This window comes from Zeus faber, assembly GCF_960531495.2.
Source record: "Zeus faber genome assembly, chromosome: 7".
Taxonomy (NCBI): Eukaryota; Metazoa; Chordata; class Actinopteri; order Zeiformes; family Zeidae; genus Zeus; species Zeus faber.
Genome location: NC_137203.1, coordinates 3,598,599 through 3,621,237, shown reverse-complemented (window position 1 = coordinate 3,621,237; position 22,639 = coordinate 3,598,599). Strand labels below are relative to the sequence as shown.

At 47.3% G+C, this 22,639-nt stretch overlaps 2 protein-coding genes across 3 annotated transcripts in view; both read right to left on the bottom strand.

Annotated features, from left to right (window-relative positions):
* Positions 1 to 1,219: 1,219 nt before the first annotated feature.
* il1b (interleukin 1, beta) lies at positions 1,220 to 3,049 on the bottom strand (the record flags this gene model as incomplete). The annotated part of the gene is made up of 5 exons (XM_080003763.1): positions 2,992 to 3,049; positions 2,548 to 2,761; positions 2,081 to 2,260; positions 1,541 to 1,674; positions 1,220 to 1,441 (listed from the first exon to the last, which is right to left on the bottom strand). Exons 1-5 carry the CDS (start codon positions 3,022 to 3,024, stop codon positions 1,220 to 1,222), a joined length of 783 nt encoding a protein of 260 aa, XP_079859889.1. The 5' UTR covers positions 3,025 to 3,049.
* Positions 3,050 to 6,583: 3,534 nt separating this feature from the next.
* The window catches only part of LOC307232944 (metal transporter CNNM4), a gene marked incomplete at its 5' end in the record, with an annotated part of 38,531 nt that continues 22,475 nt past the window's right edge, over positions 6,584 to 22,639 (bottom strand). The window contains 7 exons of one of the 2 annotated variants that reach the window (XM_080004159.1): positions 6,584 to 9,782; positions 10,124 to 10,302; positions 11,783 to 11,839; positions 12,750 to 12,812; positions 13,737 to 13,833; positions 21,143 to 21,312; positions 22,291 to 22,425. In XM_080004159.1, the coding sequence (XP_079860285.1) occupies positions 9,489 to 9,782; positions 10,124 to 10,302; positions 11,783 to 11,839; positions 12,750 to 12,812; positions 13,737 to 13,833; positions 21,143 to 21,312; positions 22,291 to 22,425 (995 nt within the window). In that variant the 3' untranslated portion in view covers positions 6,584 to 9,488. The remainder of the gene's footprint in view (positions 9,783 to 10,123; positions 10,303 to 11,782; positions 11,840 to 12,749; positions 12,813 to 13,736; positions 13,834 to 21,142; positions 21,313 to 22,290; positions 22,426 to 22,639) is intronic. The other variant, XM_080004158.1, reaches the window with a different exon arrangement.

The following is a 22,639-nucleotide window of genomic DNA, read 5'->3' as shown; positions in this document are numbered from 1 at the left end:
TTTCTTCCACCTTCGTCCGCTACTCCGCCATACCCCAGAAGAACGCCCCCACCCTCGACGATCACTTTCCCTTATCCCTCGACTGACTCAGGTGACGACATGTCCACAGCTTGTTAGGGACCTCCGTCCCTCTTCCTTTTATGATGGGTTCTCTTGAAACCTTCGGGTGTGAGTTCCTTGATGTTCCCGGGTTCAACGATGGAGGTTTTTTCTATACATCTGTTGATTATCTGTTTGATTTTGAGTACTTATACTTTCCTGTTTGATTACTTAAACATAATATAGTTTGATAGTTTAGACCAAACAGAATTACTGTTATTCAGACCTAATACACTTACTGTTGAATCATTTAGACTGTTAGTATTACTATTATTTAGGGAACTCTAACCTCAGGTTTTTACGCGTAATTATAGAAGGAAGCTGAACCTTTTTTGTAATAAGTGGTAAAATGATAGATTATTTTTGGTGTTTGACTGTTTTTGGTAGTTAAGATGTTTTGCTAGTTTTTAACCATTTTTTTAAGTATATTCATATTTTACAGGTTTTTAGACATTTTTCTTTCACACTGTTGTTTAAATATAAACAAAAGGAGGGAAATGTATAGGCAAAATCCTACTTTCCCCTTTTCTAAATTGTAAATTCTATAATTGTAAAAAAAAAAAATACAAATATTTACCACATATACTTTGCGCTGTGTTTGTATTCAATAATGTTTCGGTTCTAAAAGGATGGTTCGCGTGTGGGGGAGGCAGTGATTTGGTGCAGAACTCATTGATCAAATAAGCTTGTTTTAAGTCATTGAAACAGATTTATTGATTTGATGCGTGACAATAAAAACATTGTTCGTATGAATTTCAACAAATAAATATGTCAGATAAAATCATCATCCATGAATAAATATTAAATAAACACGTTCAAATCGCAGTGGAGTGCCGTGACATTTAGCACAACGGTGCCCTGATGTACTCAGTACACATACAGTGAGCGCCGCAGTCGACCACAGCTTTCAAGTGCAATCGGGGCAGTAAACAAATATAAAGCTGTATCACTACATTCAGCTTAATGGACGTTGAATATTAAATGGTGAAACAAGTGACATTCCGGCGCTTTTGATCCACAATGGCCCCTATAAATAGACAATAAATAGATGAAATAAGCCCATGACCTGGGAGCAGGTGAGCAGGCCCCCGCCCGCCCTTTCCTTCCGTCTCGTCCTCCTCTACTTCTCGTAGCGGATGCTGAAGGTTTGGTAGCGGCTGGAGGCCTGCTGGCACATGTCCACGGGCAGGTTGTCGTCGGGGGCGGTGCTGATGTACCAGCCGGGATTGGAGGCCGACATGAAGCTGCTGGTGCCGAAGCCCGAGGCTCTCTTGTGGAAGAGGAAGCGCCGCAAGTCGCTGTCGTGGCTGAACCCCTGCAGGTCCTCCTTGTTCTCCACCTCCTGAGAGCGGGGGGAACACATACGCCGCCAACCTTGAGAACCGGCCATAAACCTCCGTACCAACTATTTACGTTTTGTGAAAAAAGCCTCCAGCCTCACCTCCAGGTGCAGGGTGGGCCTCCCGTCCTCCATGGAGCAGGACAGGTACAGCTTGGTTCCCCTGATGCCCAGCGCCACCGGCTGGGCCTGGGTGGTCGGTGCAGAGAACTTGTACGTGGACATGTTCAGTTTCACTGGGAAGTAAACAAAAAAAAAAGAAAAACATCCCAAATCACTCTTTTTGACCACGCAGCTGAATCAAGAGAACCACGGCACTAGAGAGCGTTCTCTAAATATCTCCCTTGCTTATTTACACTTTTACTTGCATAGTTAACACCAATGGAAAGTAACAAAGTAAAAGTACTTCCCTGTACTTAATTACATGTTTCAAGTCTCTGAACGTACGTTAAGTATATTTCATTTCAGAGACTTTCAACCTTTACTGTGCAGCTCAATACAAATAATACATGCATGTACATGTATGTATTATTTTTACTTGAATGCATTTCCCCACAGTTGCGTTACTTTGTTTTAGTATCAGGGATAGGATATGCACAAGCGTCATCGGCAGTAAACAAGTACAGTAGTAGCGCACAGTACCTCTGCGGTCGCTGCTGCCGCCCTGCAGCATGACGCCGTGCAGCTCCATGGTCTCCTCCAGAAACACCCAGTTCCTCTTCAGGGTGTCGGCCACGCTGCACTGCACCTCTCCTGTCCGGCTGAATCCGCTCCCACCGGGTGTGGCCATCAGGAGCGACGCCGCCTCCCGCACTGGGTGCTCTGTTGATACAGGTCAGACATGTTTGATCCAAGTCTAATATGCCAAGATTCATTTAAAGTCTGGATACTATGACAGAATGTGCTTCTTGAAAGCTTCTAATCAATGACATAACGTAATGTTACTATGTCAATCCCATTGATGCTGCAGGGAGAGGTATACAGAGATGACCGACAGACAGACAGACAGACAGACAGACAGACAGACAGACAGACAGACAGACAGACAGATCGACAGACAGACAGATCGACAGATCGACAGATAGATAGATAGATAGATAGATAGATACCCTCCATGGCGCTCTCCAACATCACTTCGAGCAGATCCTCGTCCCTGAACGTGGAGCCCATGGCGCCGGCCTTTAACCTGTCTATGGCGATGACCAGGTTGACCACGCGCTTCATGGTCAGCGGGTGGTGAGAAATCTCCAGGTCCAGGCCTTGGGGCATCCTGGAGCTCCAGGCCTGGCTCCTGATACTCCAGTCCTCGCTCATGGAGGGGCTCTGGGGAGAAATGGTCTCAGAGTTATTTTCCTCCTCCTGCCCCCATTCGCTCCTCTTCGAGGGGAAATGACGGTGAACACAAGGACTGTCCTGATTGATTCATTGATTTATTGATGAATTCCTATTATAATAGCGTGGGAGAGATCCTGAAATGATCGCATGAACACTCAAGATCGTTTCGTCCCAATTTAAAATACATTTTTGCCTCAGCTCCTCTAACTTGAACTCACCCTGATGAGGCTGCATTTAGTCTGAAATTCCATTGCTTCTCAGTTGAGTGAAATCTGTCAACAGAAAGCAAGTTTCCTGTTAAAAACAGTGACATACCATTTAAAAAGCAGAAACAAAGTTTTAACTTAATTTGCGAAAGCCTTGGACTTTCTTTGCATTTAAATATAACACCAGATTCATTTTTTCTCCCATTTATATTTTTATTACAGTTGTTCCAGTATCCGACGCGAGGCCTTTTTATTGTTATCCTTCATTGCAATGGTAAATTAAAACCTAAGCAGGTGCTGCGTACAAACTTTTGTAGTAAGTAAATAAACAGACATAAATATCTTTATACAAACAGGTAAAAATAATATAGAGCAGAAATATGGTTTACCTGTAAAATTAATATATCATAAATGATAATGCCATACCATACCTAATAATAATAACATAAATATCCAATTACAAACAAGCAAAAAAAATGCAAAAGTATAATAGCTGAAATTATAAAAATAATAATAATAATAATAATAGTAATAGTAAAAGCAGTTATCATAATATAGTAATAATAATAGTAGTAGTAATAATAATAATAATAATAATAATAATAATAATAATAATGAGCAGAAAGGTGTTTTACCCGTGTGTGGCTGTGGTTTTCGGGGTGTTTTGTTGTTGTGTTCTGTCTCAGAGCGTCTCATATATATATACACACCCGCAGCGCAGCAGGAATTCCCCGCAGGCACAGAAGGAGACGCTGGTGATGATGATGATGATGAAATCCTGGACAAAACGCAGGGACAACCCCCAGACTGTCGTATACCTGAAAAGCATTAACCAAAGTAGGCAAATTAAATTAAAATTAAGAAATAAAAAATATACATTACATAATAAACAATAAACCAGTTAGTCTCAGCCATTACTAACTATTTTTGTTTTTGTTGATGTCGACTCTAGTTGAAGTGTTTTTGGACGTAATGCACTGAGTTTTGGAACTTCTACTCATCGTAACGCATGACACATTCAAATATATTTGAGACAAATAAATGACCAACGACACTTTTATTTCTGATTCCTTACAGCATCAACACACCTTCATATTTCTGGGGCATTTGCATGACAAAATGTAGAGCAAACCGTAGCATACCAGTGAATCTGCTGCCGTGTGTCTGCTCTTGCGCAAGGGCGGCTGAATCTGCAGTTTCCTCACTTCCTGTTTGATACTGGTCTGAGGGAGCGACGGGAAAGTACTGCGATCAACGACAACCCAAACGGCTGTTTGGGTTGTAGCTTTCCACTGCACAACAGGATGCAGGATTCACGTTGCATCACATTATGAATTGCACGACATTACCGTGGCAGTTCCGGCGACTACGCCCCCTGCAAGTGGCGATTTCGGGGCCCTCGGGCACGGAGACGCGGGCGACGGGGTTGAGGACAGACCGGTTCTGTGTAGAGAGCGTGGGAGAAATCCTCCCGCGTGGTCGGCGAGGTTAATCCGCCCGCCGCAGGAAAGCAAACCTGAGAGCATCAAAGGTGTTTATTCTGCAGAACAAAGAGAAAGATTGAGAGCTGTCTGCCCCAACTACTGACCGAGAGAGTTTTAGGCCAAAGAGAGGTTGTGTGCCATTGGCCAGATGTCGTTGTCAAGACCGTGCCCCTCAATCAGATAAGGGTTTTCCTTATCTTCACACAAGGTTGGTTGAGGATGGAACGTGGTCTGGTTCTTCAATACTACAACTGACATGAGAAAGAACAGTCTCTCCACATAAACTCTGGGAGGCTCCTTAAAAACTCAGAGGCAATATTTTAAAGCCACGTAACGTGCAAAAGGCCGTTGTCCTGTATGAAACATGTAAAGCAACCAACCAACGAGCAACAGGTGCACAGCCACACCGATCCTGGGTCCCCAATCACCTAGACCCAGGGCAGGTGGGGCTGCTGCAACCACCCCGTCCCCCGTCCACCACAATGACATTATGACATCACATTTTACACAAGTGACATTGCACATTTCATTACACTTTACATTAAGTTACGTTTTGAATGAATCCGTCTCATTGGCCTGGTACACGTGAGGAATTTGTTCTGGCGAGGTTTGGTGCATTTCACAGGCCTTTAGCGTTAACAAATGAAAATGCATGACAGAAATTGTCAAACCTATAAAAATAGACAGAATATACAGATGTGATTCAATGCACATAAGTTGTTGGTGTGGTATAAATGGTATAAATGATAATTATAAAAAAAGAAACTCAAGCTTCCATGCGGGAATAAATAACATGAGTAGAGTTTCATTTTGTTTGTGTCCACGTGTAAAATCTGCAGTGTCATTGTCAACAAAATCAAAAGATCTGGTGGGAAAAATCTTTAAGGGCAAAATAAATAAACCTGACGTGAGTCATTGTCAAAAAGAGACGTCAATGCCTCCGCCCACGGTGCTTGGATTTCAGTCGACGCGGTGCTTGGATTTCAGTTGACACAGTGCTTGGCTTTTCACTCAAGGTCTCACTGAAGGTTTGGACCGAACGTCACCGCATGCACCCCCCCCAAAAGTATTTGGATTAGACCGCCCCCAGTTCCCCTCCTGACAACACGCTGCTCCCACTACCGCTTCCTTCCCATGTCACTCATGTCACAACCAGGGGTTCCCAAACTGGGGCCCACGGCCCACTAGGCGACCTTGAAAGGAATTGCAAGGGGCCCTCAGAAGAATATACTAATTAAATTTTTATATTAATATGTATATACAGTGTATATATATACATATATATATATATATATATATGCCTTCTTTCTTATTTGAGGTTATTTAATTATAATAATAAATAATAATTAAAAATGATATATTTAATCATAATTATTTACACTGATTTGCACTTTTTGGCAGCAGGGTTTAAGTTGAATGTTTAACCAGACGCTACTTTGTTACAGCAACGCATCACGTTTTTTTCCCTCCACGTGTGCTCCTTCCATTGTTCCGGAACCAACAGGACGAGTTCCAGCGGAGAAAACCCCGAGCGGCACATTTCGGCGTTCCTCAAGTCCAGGCCTGAGCTGGAATGGAACTTCCTTCTGGGCGTGAATTAGTTTTGCCCGGATGCAGGCTCAGCTTTACACAACCTGCTGAGCACACACCGGACTTACTGCGGCGCCGAAATGACGTCAGGAGAAAAAGATCTGTGAAATCATCGAGTCCTAGAGAATTAGCGAGGAAAATTTAAAGATTTTGTTATTATGCAATTTTCTTCACTACTATATTATATACCGGCTCTTTGTATAAATTAAATATTTATTAACAGCCACATTTTAGGGGTATTATTTGTGTATACTATGTTTATTGTACTACTACTATGCATTTTATTATTTAATGTTTATACACATATAGGGTATACTGTATATTATGTGACATTCCATTGTTTATTTCATAGATTTACAATTGATGCAACATTTCTCTAGCATGTGCATGGTTTTAAACTGAAAAAATATTCTAAACATAAATATGAAATCTTCAGTATAAAATATTACATTTAATGAATTACAATTAATTAAAACTGCAAAGGTTGTAGATGAAATCAAGAAGCGACAGAAAACAACCACACGGCACGATAGAGAAATATATCTCAGGTTTATTAATAACTTTCTTCATCTTCAAAACTCATTAAGACAGTCATTTATAAAACAGTATTTACATCTCCTGTTCCTTTTGTTTTTGTTTTTTTGTTTTTTAAGTTAAGCGTTCCAGAGAGACTCTGCTCCCAAAGTCGAGTCGACAACAAAACATACAAAACGACAGATTGTTTTCCATGATTACTGACACAGTGTTCTGAGGTACAAAAAAGAACCAGACGCAGCCCGCGCACGCGCACACACACACACACACGCACGCAAACGCACGCACACACACACACACACACACACACACACACACACACAACAGCAATACCGAACTCTACCAGATCCGATAAAACCGAGAAATAAAAAACAAACTTCCCTCCAGGTAAGGAGAAATAAGTGTGTGTGTGTGTGTGTGTGTGTGTGTGTGTGTGTGTAACCCATCAATGCAGGGAATGACCATGGAAGCCGGTACAGTCGTAGAAAGAGCAACAGGGCAGAGTCATGTTATCCGTCAGCTGTGAAACCCTGGTGAAGAACAGTATTACGACAGAGCAACGCAGCCTGCAACTTTGGCATATTTCCTGCTCGGTGGAACAGAAATAATAGTAGTAGTAGTAATCATAGTAATAATAGTAATAATAATAATAATAGTAGTAATGATAACAATAATGATGATGATGATAATGCTGCTGTACGTGCTAAAGTGCTTTCTATTTGCATCACAAGGGGCCCGACGTCTGGACCCCCGCGGGGAGGCGACGCCCAGGGAGGGTGATTTGACTGCTCTTTTGGGAGTTTGGCTGCTTTGAAGGAAGTACCAAAATGTAAAGCCTCGCTCAAGCAGGGGTGCGGCGCTTTTAAAAGGCAGGGACCAAAAAGCTTAAAAAAAACAACAACAAAAAAAACCCCAAAGAAACAAAAATAAAAAATTCAAAATAAAGAAGAACCAAAAGGAGAACAAACAAAACAAACAAACAAACAAACAAACAAACAAAGGCAGAATGTTTTTGTCAGCCACGTCTGCGTCGCGTCGCTCTGCCTGGAGGAGCACGTGTCAGGAGGTCTTTAAATAGCTTCTTCTCTTTTCTTTGTTTTTGCAAATTAAATAACCTTTGTCAAAATGTATTCAAGACAACGGATGACATTTCTATAAAATATCACAATATTTCAGAATGTATGTCACAAGGGTGGAGACCACTGGCCCCATATGGAGGATTTTTAAACATTTTACGGTCTTTGGCAAGAAGAAAAAAACAAAAACAAAGCAAAACTTAAAGCTCGAGACAAAAAAAAAAAAAAAAAAAGAAAACAATCAGGGAATAAAATACAATCGATAAAAGACGCTCCGACCCCGGATCGGGATAATATGGAGAATGAGAGGGTTTTTAAAAGGGGGAATTTAGAACCGTCTTAGTGATTCAAATGCCCCGACGCCCCGACCGCGTCCAAATCGTCCGGAATTAGAAAAATCAAATCAAATCAAATCAAATCAGATCAGATCAAACACTTTGTCGCCTCTGGGGGCAGAGGTTTGAGAACTCCAGGTCCAGAAGGTAAAACTAGTCCCGTTTCCACGGTTTCCCCGGTTTTGAACAGCAACTTGACTCAAAATCAAGTTTCAGTTTCAGTTTTTTTTTTTTACTTTCCGAACCCGGATTTCCCGCCCCTCCCCCGACGGGAACGTCCTGCCTTTTGTTTGGCGTTTAAATGGGGGGGGGGGCAGTTCGTTCGGGCGACCAGGCGGCGCCGCCTACAACCCCACGCGGCGGTATCTCTTTTTGGCGACAATTCAGACGAGATCCCGGGAACCAGGCGTGAAACAGGCAGCACCGGGACGACCCAGATCCCACGTCTGGCCCGGCCCTGCGCCCACTCTGGAAATGATATGACCCCCCCCCCCCCCCGCGCGGCGCCCCCTGCTGGACACGCGCTCTGAGCAACATTCCAAATTGAATTAAAAAAAAATAAAATAAAAATAAATTTGAATATTTCCCAGTTTGAGTAGGAAAGTGAAGGGTAGGAGATCAACCCTTCCCCTGGAGAGGGCTTCTCCTTCCGCTCCGTTTTTTGGTCATACGTGAAATGACGCGCACGCACACGCCCTCTTCCACCCGGAGATCCTCTCTCATCCCCGCTGGCCCCCCGCCCGGCCACTCCACCCGTCCCCCTCCAGCCTCCTCGCCGCGGGCAGCGGGGGGAGCGGCTGGGGAGTATTGGGACGCGGCCGCTCGTCAACGTGGAGCACACCCATCATCACCTGCTCCACCCTCTTTGATTTGCCACTCGCCCCACAGGGGGGGGGGGGGGGGGCGGCGGCGGCGGCGTGGGGACGGTCGCCGCGGTTACAAGTCGGTCTCCAATCGACGCAAATCAAAAAAATATAATAATAATAATAATAAATAAAAAAACGAGTCTCTTTGGATCCAGGTTTCTACACAGGACTCGTCTTGTCGCTGCCACGCGCTCGGGGGCTTTTCTCTCCTTAAAGCTGCTGCGGTGGAGTTTGGTCGGGACGCTACACATGCAGAAGGTCGGCGTTGCCAGGCAACAAGGGGGGGATTTCAACCTGAGTCTTCTCTCTTCTGATTGGCTAAGTGACCCGGCCGAGGGGGAGTCCGCTCCCCTCACAGCAGTTTGGCGCGGGGGGCGGGTCCTTCATTCATGCACACGTGGGCCCTCACCACCGTGTCAAGGAGTGTGTACGTCTGTTTCCCTAATCTACCCTTTCCCCAATGAACACACACACACACACACACACACACACACACACACACACACACACACACACACACACACACACACACACACACACACACACACACACACACACACACACACACACACACACACACACACTCCTCCCACCGTGCATGTGAGCGGGTGGGTGAGGTGGGGGTCAGATGCTGTTCTCCGATTGGCTGTGGTGGTGGTGGTGGTGGTGTTGGTGGTGGTGGTTGCTGCCGGCCGTGCAGTTCTGCTCGTTGAGCAGCAGCAGCGTGGTCTCGTCCGGCCCGTTCTCCGTCAGCCCCGAGTCGGGGCCCGGGTCGGCGGCGGTGCCGGGGGCGGCGTCGGCGGGCGGCAGCAGGGAGGCGGGCTCCACCCGGGGCGTGCTGTGTCCGCTCTCGGGGGACTGCGGCGTGCTGTCCAGCCGGGACGCCATCAGCCCGTTCTGGTACTGAGCCCTGGTGATCTGCAGGGACACGGAGGCGGTGGAACCGGTGACGACTGAACCTGCTGCTCAGTTCTACTGAGGAGGTCCAGGTTTGTTTATGTTGCTGACTGACGCTTTCATGACTTTCATCACCTCTACTACCACTACCACTACTACTACTACTACTAGTAGTACTACTACTACTAGTACTACTATTACTACTACTACTACTACTAGTACCACCACTACTACTAGTACCGCTACTACTACTACTAGCACCACTACTACTACTGGTAATACTGCTACTAATACCACCACTTCGACTGGTAATATTACTACATGTACCACCACGACTACTACTACTCCATGTTTGTCCCCACCTTGACGAACTGCAGGTCGCTGAGTGCTCGCACATAGAAGTCGGGTGTGTACTGTGGCAGTGGCAGGCTGCTGTTGAGCTGGCTGTTGCTGCCGCTGACCGACAGACACTCGCTGCGGTCGGCGCCGCTCAACGACGCCGTGCGGTTCAGCCCGCTCAGGTGGGACGGCGAGCGGAACTCTGCAAACACACGCACAGGCACGCACACGTTACTACGTCATGTTGACACGCACAGCAAAACAATCCAGCGAGAGCGTAAACAGCAACGAGGGTGAAGGACCCAGAGACGACTCTTCATGACTGACTTCCTGGTCGCTGGCTGCAGATCCACGGCGGACGCCGCTGGGAGGACGATGCAGTGAGCGCGACACACACACCGCTTAAGGACATCACCGTGACGGACACAACCATGGGCGGTGGACCAGAGGCAGCCGCGCACAAAGGTTAGGCGGAGCGAACGGCGACATGTAAACGGACGCTAAAAGAAAACCCCGGCAGGGACGCAGCGACAGGGAGGCGGAGGGAGCCTAAACGGGTTCTCCGCGTGACCTCCTCCGCCCCACGCCCAGAGGCCATCGACGGCTCCACCGCTCCCCAGTGGGTGGAGCGCTTCCCATTCCCTCGGCCATTTGTCTATTAAAAGGTGATGTCTGCCGTTAGGCACAACCAGAACCTCAACGCTTTATGACTCATTTCCCCCCCCTCCCTCGAGACTACAAACAGGAAGCTGCGGCGCTTCATACTGGCAGCCTGCTGTAGCCACCATGTTGCTCTGGATGAACAGTTTTAATAAAACGGCCTTCTTCCTATTCTTCAAACCACGGAGATTCGACTTTGGGGCCGAGACGTCGGCCTCGCCGGACGGCGCCGCGGCAGAGCGTCGGGGTTCAAAGGTCGACTGATCGGGCCGGGGCCGAACTCCCAAGCGGCGGAGCCGGCCGTTGCTCCGTCCTGCTCCTGGAGCTTTGTGGTCCCGCGGCCGGGTCGCCGTGGAAACCCCTGTTTGTCGGAAGTCATTCCCCCCCCCCCCCCCCCCCCCCAAAAAAAAACGTTGTGTTTTTAACCGGGGCTCCTCTCAACTCATTATCCAACACAGCAGCTCCGCTTTGAAAAGTCCCACGGCCTCGTCATTTGAATAATTACTGACACAGGACGGATGGAGGGAAAATCTAAGGATAATTAATGTAATTTGATGATAGAGGCTTGATTTATTATGAGAAGAGGTTCAAAAACATTCGTTGTAATCAAACACACACGACTGTGTGTCTTAAAAGTCACATCAGTACGGTAGCTACGGTGATGTAAGGACATTGATTCAACCTCCACGGCCAGTCTTTAAGAGGCTCATTTCATACTACTCTATTGTTTTACAGAGCATGTTAAAAATGTCACACTCCTAAAAAAAACAACAACAAAAAAAAAACACCACCACCTCAAGTGCAAGTTGCAGAGTAAGGGTTTCTGTATCCAGTGGAGGCTGAATAAAGAAACGGAGTAAAGCTCGGACTTCACACCGCCGATGAGTCTGGTGAGTTTTTTGGGGAGTGAAGCACGGCAGGCGTGGGGGGCATGCCAGCCATGCGTCACGGCAACCACACCCGCACACACCCACACCCACACACACACACACACGCACACGCGCACCGCAGGGCCACGTTACCATTGGGGGTGAGTCGTCCGCCGGGGGGCCTCAGTGAGTCAAAGGAAGCCGTTTTACCTGGACACGTCAGTGGAGTTAGCGTCTGAATCAAGGCGGTGCTTCCAGCCGCGTTATCTACCGGACCAGTGTTCCCGCGAAACTGGCTTCACTTCCCGACGCGGCGCTAAGGACGTCGGCCGGTGACGTATTTGAGCTCGGGTTCCCCGATTCCAAAACCAGAACCCTCACGTTGACCCTTCCCCCACGTTTAGTGCACACAGGGTTTGATACTGAAACAGGACGTTGTCGGACGCCTCACGTCGTCCTCCGTCCACGTCAGTGAAAACAGGAGGGTGAAGCAGCAGAAGGTGGGACGGGGCGAGCAGACGCCGGAGGCGCCCCGCGATCGGGCATCATCTCCGTCACGCGACGGAGGACCAGGAGACGGACACCCGGGGCGGCACCGGAGGCTCCCGCGTCTGTCGGAGTGCGGTCTCATCTCCTCTTTTCTATTTCTCTGATAACGTGGCTGAGGGTTAGAATCCCTCCTTCCTGTTTGGAGGAATGGTGGCCATTGGTTTTGCAGAGACACCGTAGCTTCCGACTATGACCTATTTCCTGTTCCTAGACACAGGCCAGACGTTCCTAAACCACAGGACACGTACTCTACTGTACTGTACTGTACAAACTATTTTAGAAAACGTCAAATGGAGCTCATTTTGGTATTTTGAAGGTACTACAAGGAGACCGGTGTTTTCTTAACTTGTCACACGGTGTATGAGGTGGGGGAACCACCGTCGCGGGCAAAGAAATGGCTTTGCCATAAATTCTCTCAGCTTCACCGCGGCCAAGGAGCTCCTGTTCTTTTTAGTTTTCATTCTAAAAAGAAAAAAATTGATTTCCCCACCACCCACACCTCCATGTTAGAGCACCCAGAGAGACAGACAGACAGACAGACAGACAGACAGACAGACATGCCGGAGGTTACCTGGAAACCGAGTGAACAGAGAAAACCTCTTAAAAGAGACGTGGCGAGATCGGAGGGCCGCCACTGAGGGGAGACAGAAGGGAGGGAGGGAGGGAGGGAGGGAGGCACCGCCGGGTGAAGAGAGAGAACAGAGGAGAGAGAGAAGGAGAGAGGGAGAGAGAAGGAGGAGTCACTGAGCGGAGGTGAAGACTGCTGGAAACAGAGGCTTGTCCTCAGGTCCAAAAAGGAACCGGCATCAGCCATGTTTGTTATTATTTTGTTTTGTTTTTTTTACTTCCCCAACGAGACATTGACTACACCCAGGTTCGGGATGAAGCAACAGATTGAATCATTAATTAGTTGATCGACAGAAATTTAAATTGTGCGCAAAATGGTTCCATGCATGAGGAGGGACAGTCCACGCAACAAAGGACAAAGTGAATGTTTGACAAAGCGACAAGACGACTCCTCTTTCTTTCCCTCCGGTTCCGGGGATGAACCAAGTTTTTTTAAATGCCAACTGAGCGTCTCTCTTCACACGGACATCTCATTATTCCTTTTGCACGATAACGCGTCAGCACGTTCTGAAAATGATCATAACCACCCCCCCACCCCCGAAAATGATCTTCGTGGCATCAACACATTTCTGTAAAAGTAGTTTGGAATACTTAGGAGCATGAAGGCTCAATATATTGGAGCAAAACTAAAATGCTCTTTTACATCATTAATGTAACTTACGGAAAAAAAACAAAAACCCAAAAAATAACAAAAAAAAAGGAGACGACTTCTCTAGGGCTGCAGTTCTAACCCTTTGCCACTAGGTGACAGTAGAGGCTTATAAACAGGAGAAACAATCAGATGAAAAACCAAATAAAGAAAAGAAGGTATGTGATATGTGAGGGGGGGGGGGGGTAGAGGAGAAGATAGGAGATAAGGAAAGGTCAGAAGTGGAGGAGAGGAGAGGAATAAAGGAGAGGAGAGGGGGGATCCGGGGCGGGTGGGACTCACCCAGCGTGGGGGCGCTGAGCGCCATGACGCCGTAGAAGGAGAAGGGACCCGTCTCAAACTTCATGTTCTCGTTCCCCGCCTCCACCTCCACCCGGCCCTGACGGAGGAAAACAACACACGGCGACGGAACGTCAACGAGACAGAGACAGCAGAAAGCCAAGCAACAGAGCGGGAAACCACCGGCCGAATCAAACAATTCAATTTGCTCTTCCGCTTTGCGTTCCTGCCGGGGAAGGCGGACCCCGCCACCAGCCACGGGAAAAAGCACAAAGGGGAGCACACACAGGATGCTGATGCGGAGAAGATGTGTTTGTTTTTTTTTTTTTAATAATCTGACAGATTACCACTTTAAATCAGCCTGGCACTTATCAAAGACGAGTGGGCGAAGCAAACTGGAGCTGGAGCTCAGGGATTTTAATGGAGGAAATAAAATGGAAAAAAACGCTTGTGAATTTAATCCAGAGAAGCAGAGTAAAGGGGGATGAAGAGAACAGAAAGAGGGAGTTACAACGTGAGAGAGAGAGAGATGGAGGGATGAGCGGAAGTAAGAAGATGGACAGTGTGTGTGTGTGTGTGTGCGCTTAGGACGCCTCCATGTTGGTACAGCGCGTCGGCCACTGGAATGTGGAACTGCAGCAACAGCGCAGCACAGTTAATCCCAAAGCGCCCCTTCTCTCCGCCCGTCCACCCAGGAGGGAGGTGCCGGAGCAGACGATCGCTCGGCCCCCGAGGATTGGTTTCATTTCAAAGGTTTTATCAAAACGTGGAAGAACCGTTTGCACCTCGACCGAGCAGACGGAGGCTTGTTTTCACCCCAAAACAACGAATAGAAACCTTTAGACGGGGATCACTTCGTTCTGAGCGTATCATCTCTCCCTCTCCCGCTCCCTCCCTCCCCCAGAGGGCAACTCGAGGCAATTTGCACCTGTCCACCACCACCACCACCACCACCGCCTCGTATTTAAAGAAAAGGGGGATAGGCGAGCGCAAGAATAGAAATGGAGGGAGGAGGAGTGACAGGTGTGAAGCCAGTGTTGTGCATTCAGGTCAGACCGGTTCTCCTTGACCCGCCACTGCGCTGGGCCGGCCACACACCACACACACACACACACACACACACACACACACACACACCACACACACACACCTGGAGAAGGTACTAAATAGCCACATGGGTCATTCACATGAAACCACCATAAAACAGGTCACAAACGAAAGGCTACCACATATTGACAGAGAGTGTGAAACTCTTCATTTAAACATTTAAAGTACACAGCTCCTACGACGCGGCCCCGCTCGGCTGGCTTCAACCGCCAGTTTCTCTTCCGGGCCTTTGGGGGAGATATCTCCGCGTCCGCGTTTCACGACCCACGGTGGCGTGGAAGGTGGCGTCATGCCGCCTTCCACGCCACAGATGCTTTCGTTTGGGGGCCGGGGGGCAGCCTCCTCCTCCTCCGCCCTCCTGCTTATCTACGTCACACACTGCTGCTCTGTTCCTCTGTGACAAAGACACAGTCATGCTGCAGCCCCCCTCACACCTTTATGTTCGGCTTACATGTTTCTGCTAATGCCACCGACCTTCAATTTTTTACTACACGTGTGTGTGTGTGTGTGTGTGTATATATACAAAGCATGTCCTCGAGCAGGGTGGATCTAAGCCAAGGTTCAACTGAGTGTGTTTGAGTCAATAACAATACAAATGGGAACGTGTGTGTGTGTGTGTGAGAACCGAATTCTCCATCCATTAGTAACAGTGTGTAATCCACACACTGTTAGTCATGGATGGAGAATTCAGTTCTCCATCCACGGGTGATGTATTTGAAGGCTGCGCTGCTGAAGGACAGAATGAGGAATCAAGAATAAGGAAGCAGGGCCTGTAGAGTAGAACCCTCGGGGCGGTTGGAGAAGGTTGCAGGGATTGTGAAACAGGTATTGAGTCGGGGCCAAAAAAAGGGGAAAGCTAACGCAGGCTCCCGGATCGTTGAAGTATGGAGGTGTGGCCGGGAAGACGGTGACAAGGGAGCGGCCGTGGGAGTACCGGCGGCGGGCCTCGAAGATAGGCAACCAGGAAGGATAGACTGTCGGAATGTTGGAGCTGGAACCTGGATAAAAGGAAGTGGGAGTATTTGTACAATACCCTCAAGAGGGGAAGGATGGTCTATGGGAGTATTGACGCTACGACTTGGAAAGATGATAACAATGACGGATATGCAGAGGGAGCATTGACACAATGCCTTGAGGAGAGAAAGGTGTCCAGGAAGGATACACCCGATTGTGCACTCGACTGTACTGTAGGTCCTGAAGATAGAGGCAACGAGGAAGGACAGACGGAAAAAGGGTAACCAGGGAGGATAGAGCCTGTGGGAATACTGGAGCTAGTGCTTGGATATAGTGAACGAGAAAGGACAGAGCGTGGGAGTGTGCTGGGCCTTGAGGAAGGAACCAAGGATAGAGGTGTGGGAAGGATAGGATGGAGGTAACGGAGCTCGGCCTTGGAAAAGGCGACGGGGGAGGGATGGATTGCGGGAGCATCGGCGCCGGGCCTCGAAGACGGGTCACAACAAATAACAAGCAGCAGAGGGACGCTGCGGGTGACGCTGCGGGTGACGTCCTGGTATTCCATCCTGGCAGCGTCACAGATGTTGGCGCCAAGTCTTGAAAACGCCGAAATGAAGGCGCTCCAAGTTGTAACCTGTTAAAAATGTGGAGGTGCGTGGCACCAGGAGGAGGCAAAACCACCACCGAGGGAGTGTGTGTGTGTGTGTGTGTGTGTGTGATAGAACACACACACACACACACACACACACACACACACACACACACACACACACACACACACACACACACACACACACACACACACACACACACACACACACACACACACACACACACACACACACACTCCCCCTGGGAAACATTCAAAAGAAGCAGTAGTGTGGTCATGTGACGCCACGGGAGGGGGGTCTGTTAATAACTTAGAAACTATAACATAGGGGGGCAGCTTCCCAAAAACAACACACTGAGACACGGTTCTGTGTGTGTGTGTGTGTGTGTGTGTGTGTGTGTTTAACATGCACTAGTCGTTAGTGGACATGAGTTTGTCATAAGTTGAAAATGACTGACCTGTGTTAATGTTTGATGCAAAAAAGTTTCACTCTTGCATCTCACACACACACACACACACACACACACACACACACACACACACTGGAATGAACAGGCACGTACACACCGACCAACACAAACAACACACACACACACACACGTGATGACACACATGTGTAAACACACACAAACACACAAAGCTCTATAAAAGGAGTGGAACAAAGTCTAGGGGAGACAGTGAATTATCTGTCTGTTATGATGGGAGCCAGTCTCATGAGTCTAGTGGCCTCCCACGCACTGCGCACACACACACACACACACACACACACACACACACACACACACACACACACACACACACACACACACACACACACACACACACACACACACACACACACACACACACACAGGTTCAGACAGATTTCAAGCCATAATGTCATGTCTCTTTTCTTACTCATCTTCCTCTTTAATATCTCTCGCTCCCTCCCTCTCCCTCTCCCTCTCTCTGTTTTCCCAAACATCCGCGGCGCTAGATCACTGTGTTTACATGACAAGATGTTAGTGCAAGGCCACACCAAGGGGCCGCACTCAGAACCTTCATACCAATCATTCATTACGTAGGCCTCATAATATTAGTAAACCTGGCAAAAAAACAACAACATATCAATCATTTCTAATATTTCATACTGTATTTATTTGGGTGGCGGCGTTATTTATATTTATTCTCTGCGGGTGCGTTGGAGTGTGCAATCCCACCTCAAATATCTTTTTTTTTTTTTAGCAATTTTCAAATGGAAGAATTTAGCAATGTTGGTATATACATATACACGTTTTTCTTTGACATTCTTTCATTCATAATATTGAAAGCAATAAAATGCATTTGAGGCGTGGTGTGAAACTCATACCAGTCTACCAAGAAATAAGTTAAACTACAAAACCCCTAAACACTACTGTTTACAACTGATTACAGTATATATATATACACACAGTAAATATATATATATATATATATATAAATATTACAGTCAATTAAAGAGGAGAGCTCTCAACTGGTCTTCCCTGCCCCACCCCGCACCCCCACCTGAAGGTCACTATGTATGTGTGTGTGTGTGTGTGTATGTGTATGTGTATGTGTATGTGTATGTGTACGTGTGTGTGTGTGTGTGTATGTGTATGTGTACGTGTGTGTGTGTGTGTGTGGGGGGGGGGGGTCCTCAGCATCCTCTCTCTCATCAGGAAGAATCCATAATGACAAGCGGGGGGGATTACTGTCCCAAGGTAATGACTGTTTGGGGACAATGAAATAACCCAGCAACGGGAAACAAGGGATGAGTGTGTGTGTGTGTGTGTGTGTGTGTGTGTGTGTGTGTGTGTGTGTGTGTGTGTGTGTGTGTGTGTGTGTGTGTGTGTGTGTGTGTGTGTGTGTGAGAGAGAACGAGAGTGAGAAACGGAGAGAATGAAAAGGCGGGGGGGGGGGGGGTGGATTAAACAATGAGCAGTTTCCCCACCTTCTGAGGTTTGAACACATGTTTACATGTAAACAAAGTGTGTACAGTCAACATAGAAATAACATGAAAAATGATGTGTGTGTGTGTGTGTGTGTGCGCGCGCGCCACATATGTTACATTACTGTATTGACAGCAGACTGAAAGGTGTGGACGCCCCGCCCACGCCCACCCCCACCCGCCATAACAGGGATCAATGATGATAAAAGCAGGACCCTGTGCACGTCTGAGCCGCTCTCTCTTCCACATGCTGCACGCTCAAGCAGCGAACACAAGGAGGGATCAGCGGGCGGAGCAGAGCGCACCCTCCACACGGTGTCTCCAGAGGGTCAACCCATCCTCCTCTCACCATTCAAAACATGATTTTCAAAACATGAACATGACATTTTTGGTTCTCTTTTTAGTCAAAGCACGTTCAAGAGCTGCCACGTCGCAGAGGTGTCACTCATTCGGCCGGACAAGGGAAACGGACAGGAGATAAATACATTTCTAAAAAAACTGAAGTACAAAAAAAATACAAAATATATGCGGATATGACATTTTGGCTTTGACGTGACTCTGGAGGACGAGCCGCTCCGGAGAACATGGCTGTTTTCTGGACGTCATAGACTGTTCTAGATGTTCTCGTCAATATGTGGTGAAATCCGCATTAATAAAGATTGTCTCTCAAATATTTATTGTGTGTAGATATCTTACGAAAGCGGCGCTTCTTCACCAAAACATCGTCCATTATCGATGTTGAGGTTTTCGCCGAGAAATATTGCAGTTCACCAACACTACGACAGAATTATGAACAAGCCGCCGCTCTACCAGGAGAACAACCCAGATCATCACGACGCACAAACATAAAGAGCGACGACGAGGCCCAAAGCCGCCTTGAGAGGGACTGAGAAGGAGAATGGGAGCGAGGATGGGAGAGACAGGCAGGGAGAGAGAACGACAGACAGAGAGACGGAGCAACGTGCTGAGGAGGACTTTTTACTGGTGTGAATGTGGAGTTTGGAAGCGTTGCACAACGGGTGGATGCTTTGCGGCGGTGAATCATCCGGCTGATGTTTACGTTTCATATTTCCAAATTAATAGGAACGCCCCCCGCCCCAAAAATAAAATCCAAAATCAGCTAAAAAAATACAGCTGAATAAGGGATCTTATCAAAGGAATGCGTCTTAGTTACTTGTTGTTTAGCCTAGCTCAGAGACTTCACTTGTTAACCCCCTGTGGTGTGGGGATGGTGTGGTTAGAGCAGCCACACCTGACCTGGATCTAGATAATTGGGGAGCCGGGATCAGAGTGGCTGTGTACCTGTTGCTCGTTGGTTGGTCTCAGGAGCAGCAGGTAAAACCCCCATCCCCACACTCACTCAGGAGAGGAGCCCTTGTCATGACCAGTGTCCATCTGCTCCGGTTCTATCGAGCCCCCTCTCCACAATAAACCGGTGTGTTTTCTCCAACCCCATCTTCTGTGTCTCTGTGCCGGAGGTCCCTGAAAATCTACTTTGGTGACGCGTGGCAGGTGAAAGTGCCACACACCCCCAAAAATATATTAACACACACACACCACACACAGTTTTATCAACCACACATCGCCAAAGTGGCGTTTTCAGGGTCCTCCGACACAAAGACACAGTAGACGACGGGTTGTAAACTCACCAGTTTATTGTAGAGGGGCGGCTCGGTGGAACTAGCCAGGAGCAGATGGAACATGTCATGACAGGGCTCCTCTCCTGAGTGTGTGTGAGGATAGGGGTTTTACATGCTGCTCATTAGACCAACCAATGAGCAACTGGTATGCAGCCACACAGACCCAATCACCTAGAGACAGGTCAGGTGTGGCTGCTCAACCAGACCATGCCCACACCACAGCCACTAATATTGTGCCGCCAAAACAGCTCTGACCCGTGGAGGCAGGGACTCCACAGGACCGCTGAAGGTGTCCTGTGGTATCTGGCACCAAGACGTAAGCAGTGGTGCCACCATGGATCGGGCTTTTTGTTCCAGGCCCTAACCCGGCCCATCCACATGAAGTAGAAGAAAAGGTGATACATCAGGCCAGGCCACCTTCTTCCATTTCTCCATGGTCCAGTTCTGATGCTCACGTGTCCATTCTAGGTGTTTTGGGTCGTGGACAGGGGTCAGCATGGACACTCTGAGCGCTAACACTATATACAGTACATAATAATAATATATAACACTATATACAGTACATAATAACAATATAACACTATATACAGTACATAATAATAATATATAACACTATATACAGTACATAATAACAATATAACACTATATACAGTACATAATAACAATATATAACACTACATATATATAATAATAATTGATCCCACCCCTTAACAGGTGCCATTGGTATCTCAGAGAATTTCCTCTGGCAAATATTAAATCAAAAACTTAATCCTTATCAAGTGATTTTGTTTCACCATTATAGCAGTTATTTAGAAGAAGTTGCTTGGGAACAAAGTATGGTCCGGTCAGTTGGTGACCTTGTGCTCTGGGCCCCCAGAGTGTTATAGTTTCTAAGTTATTAACAGACCCCCCTCCCGTGGCGTCACATGACCACACTACTGCTTCTTTTGAATGTTTCCCAGGGGGAGTGTGTGTGTGTGGGGGGCAGTGTGTGTGTGTGTGTGTGTGTGTGTGTGTGTGTGTGTGTGTGTGTGTGTGTGTGTGCGTGCGTGTGTGCGTGCCTGTGTGTGTGTGTGTGTGTGTGTGTGTGTGTGTGTGTGTGTGTGTGTGTGTGTGTGTGTGTGTGTGTGTGTGTGTGTGCGTGTTCTACCTGCAGGATGAGGACGAAGTAGTCCACGGCTTTCCCTCGTTGGTACACGTAGTGGTGAGGCGAGCGCTTGTCGTTGTTGTTGAACTTGATCTCCTGGATGACGTCCGGGTGGCGAAGAATGCGCAGCAGCACCTTGTCGGAGATCTGAGACGGACTGAACAGGCTCACCTCTGTGGGGTTCAAATTAAATTTTAAATAAAATTCAAATTAAATATTAAAAATCAAATAAGTATACACATCAACCGAGGCTGCAAATGGGGAGTGTTCCACCAGTTATTAATTGTAATAATATTTGGCAAACCTGGCAGAAAAACGAAAGAGGGGTCTGTTGTAATAGATCATTGTCAATATTTAAAGTAGGACACCCTACATTTATTGTAAAAAAAAAACAACAAAAAAAAACAAAAAACATATTTAACCCTAAATTTAAATAGGTGCTCCCTTTAAAAAAACAAAACAGGATTGTTCTGAGACTCTTCATAGCAATAATTCATTATGTAATCAGGCAGAAAAGCAACAACATGATCTGGTGTTATAACCCATTGAAAATATTTAAAGTGCAAATGCGTTATATTTCTTGTTAAAAAAAAAAATCCAAGATTGAATAATTTATTTAGCTGCATCTTTTAAAAAAAAACAGTCGTTCAATGTTTTCACGTTATGTCTGTGCTCCTTTCTGCGCTCTTTCTATTGTTGGTGGCGGGGTCCGCCTTAAAGTACCTAAGAGGCCAAACACTCACATGGTGTTTACGTTTCAGCAGAGAGCTACATCACGCTAGCCGCAGCTAGCGCTTCCCTGCTACACACATGGCTGTATCAGCCAGCGCCTGCTAACCAGGCGGATAGCAGCAGCCCTGACGTCCATGTGATTTATGGTCCTGGGCGAGGGCGTGCATCTCCTTGGCCCGACACCGTGTTAGCACACGCGCACGCGCACGTGCACACGCGCACACACACACAGACAGACAGACACTAAGCATCAGTGACGTTGTGCTGACTGCACGTTCAGACTCACTCTGCACGTGGGATGGCACAGTAACAGCGTCAATCATCCGAGTTGTGTTACACAGTGTTAGAAAGGAGACCTGGGGGGTAGAGGAGAGTGTGTGTGTGTGTGTGTGTGTGTGTGTGTGTGCGTGCTCCCTCACCTGTGGCCAGGAAACGATGTGCTGCCAACAGCAGCTGAGGAGAAATCTTCACTTTGGATTCGCTCTCGTGTTTGAAGGCTGAGAAGTCCCTCTTGTTCTTGTTGGGAGCCACCTTTTTCCTGTTGCGGTTGTCAGCTGGGGGACACACACACACACACACACACACACACACACACACACACACACACACACACACACACACACACACACACACACACACACACACACACACACACACACACACACACACACACACACACACACGTTACATTTTCGTGTTACATTTTCGTGTTACATTTGCGTAAACCTGAACACAAAAAAATGCAGGAGAATAATTCTGAAAATCTGA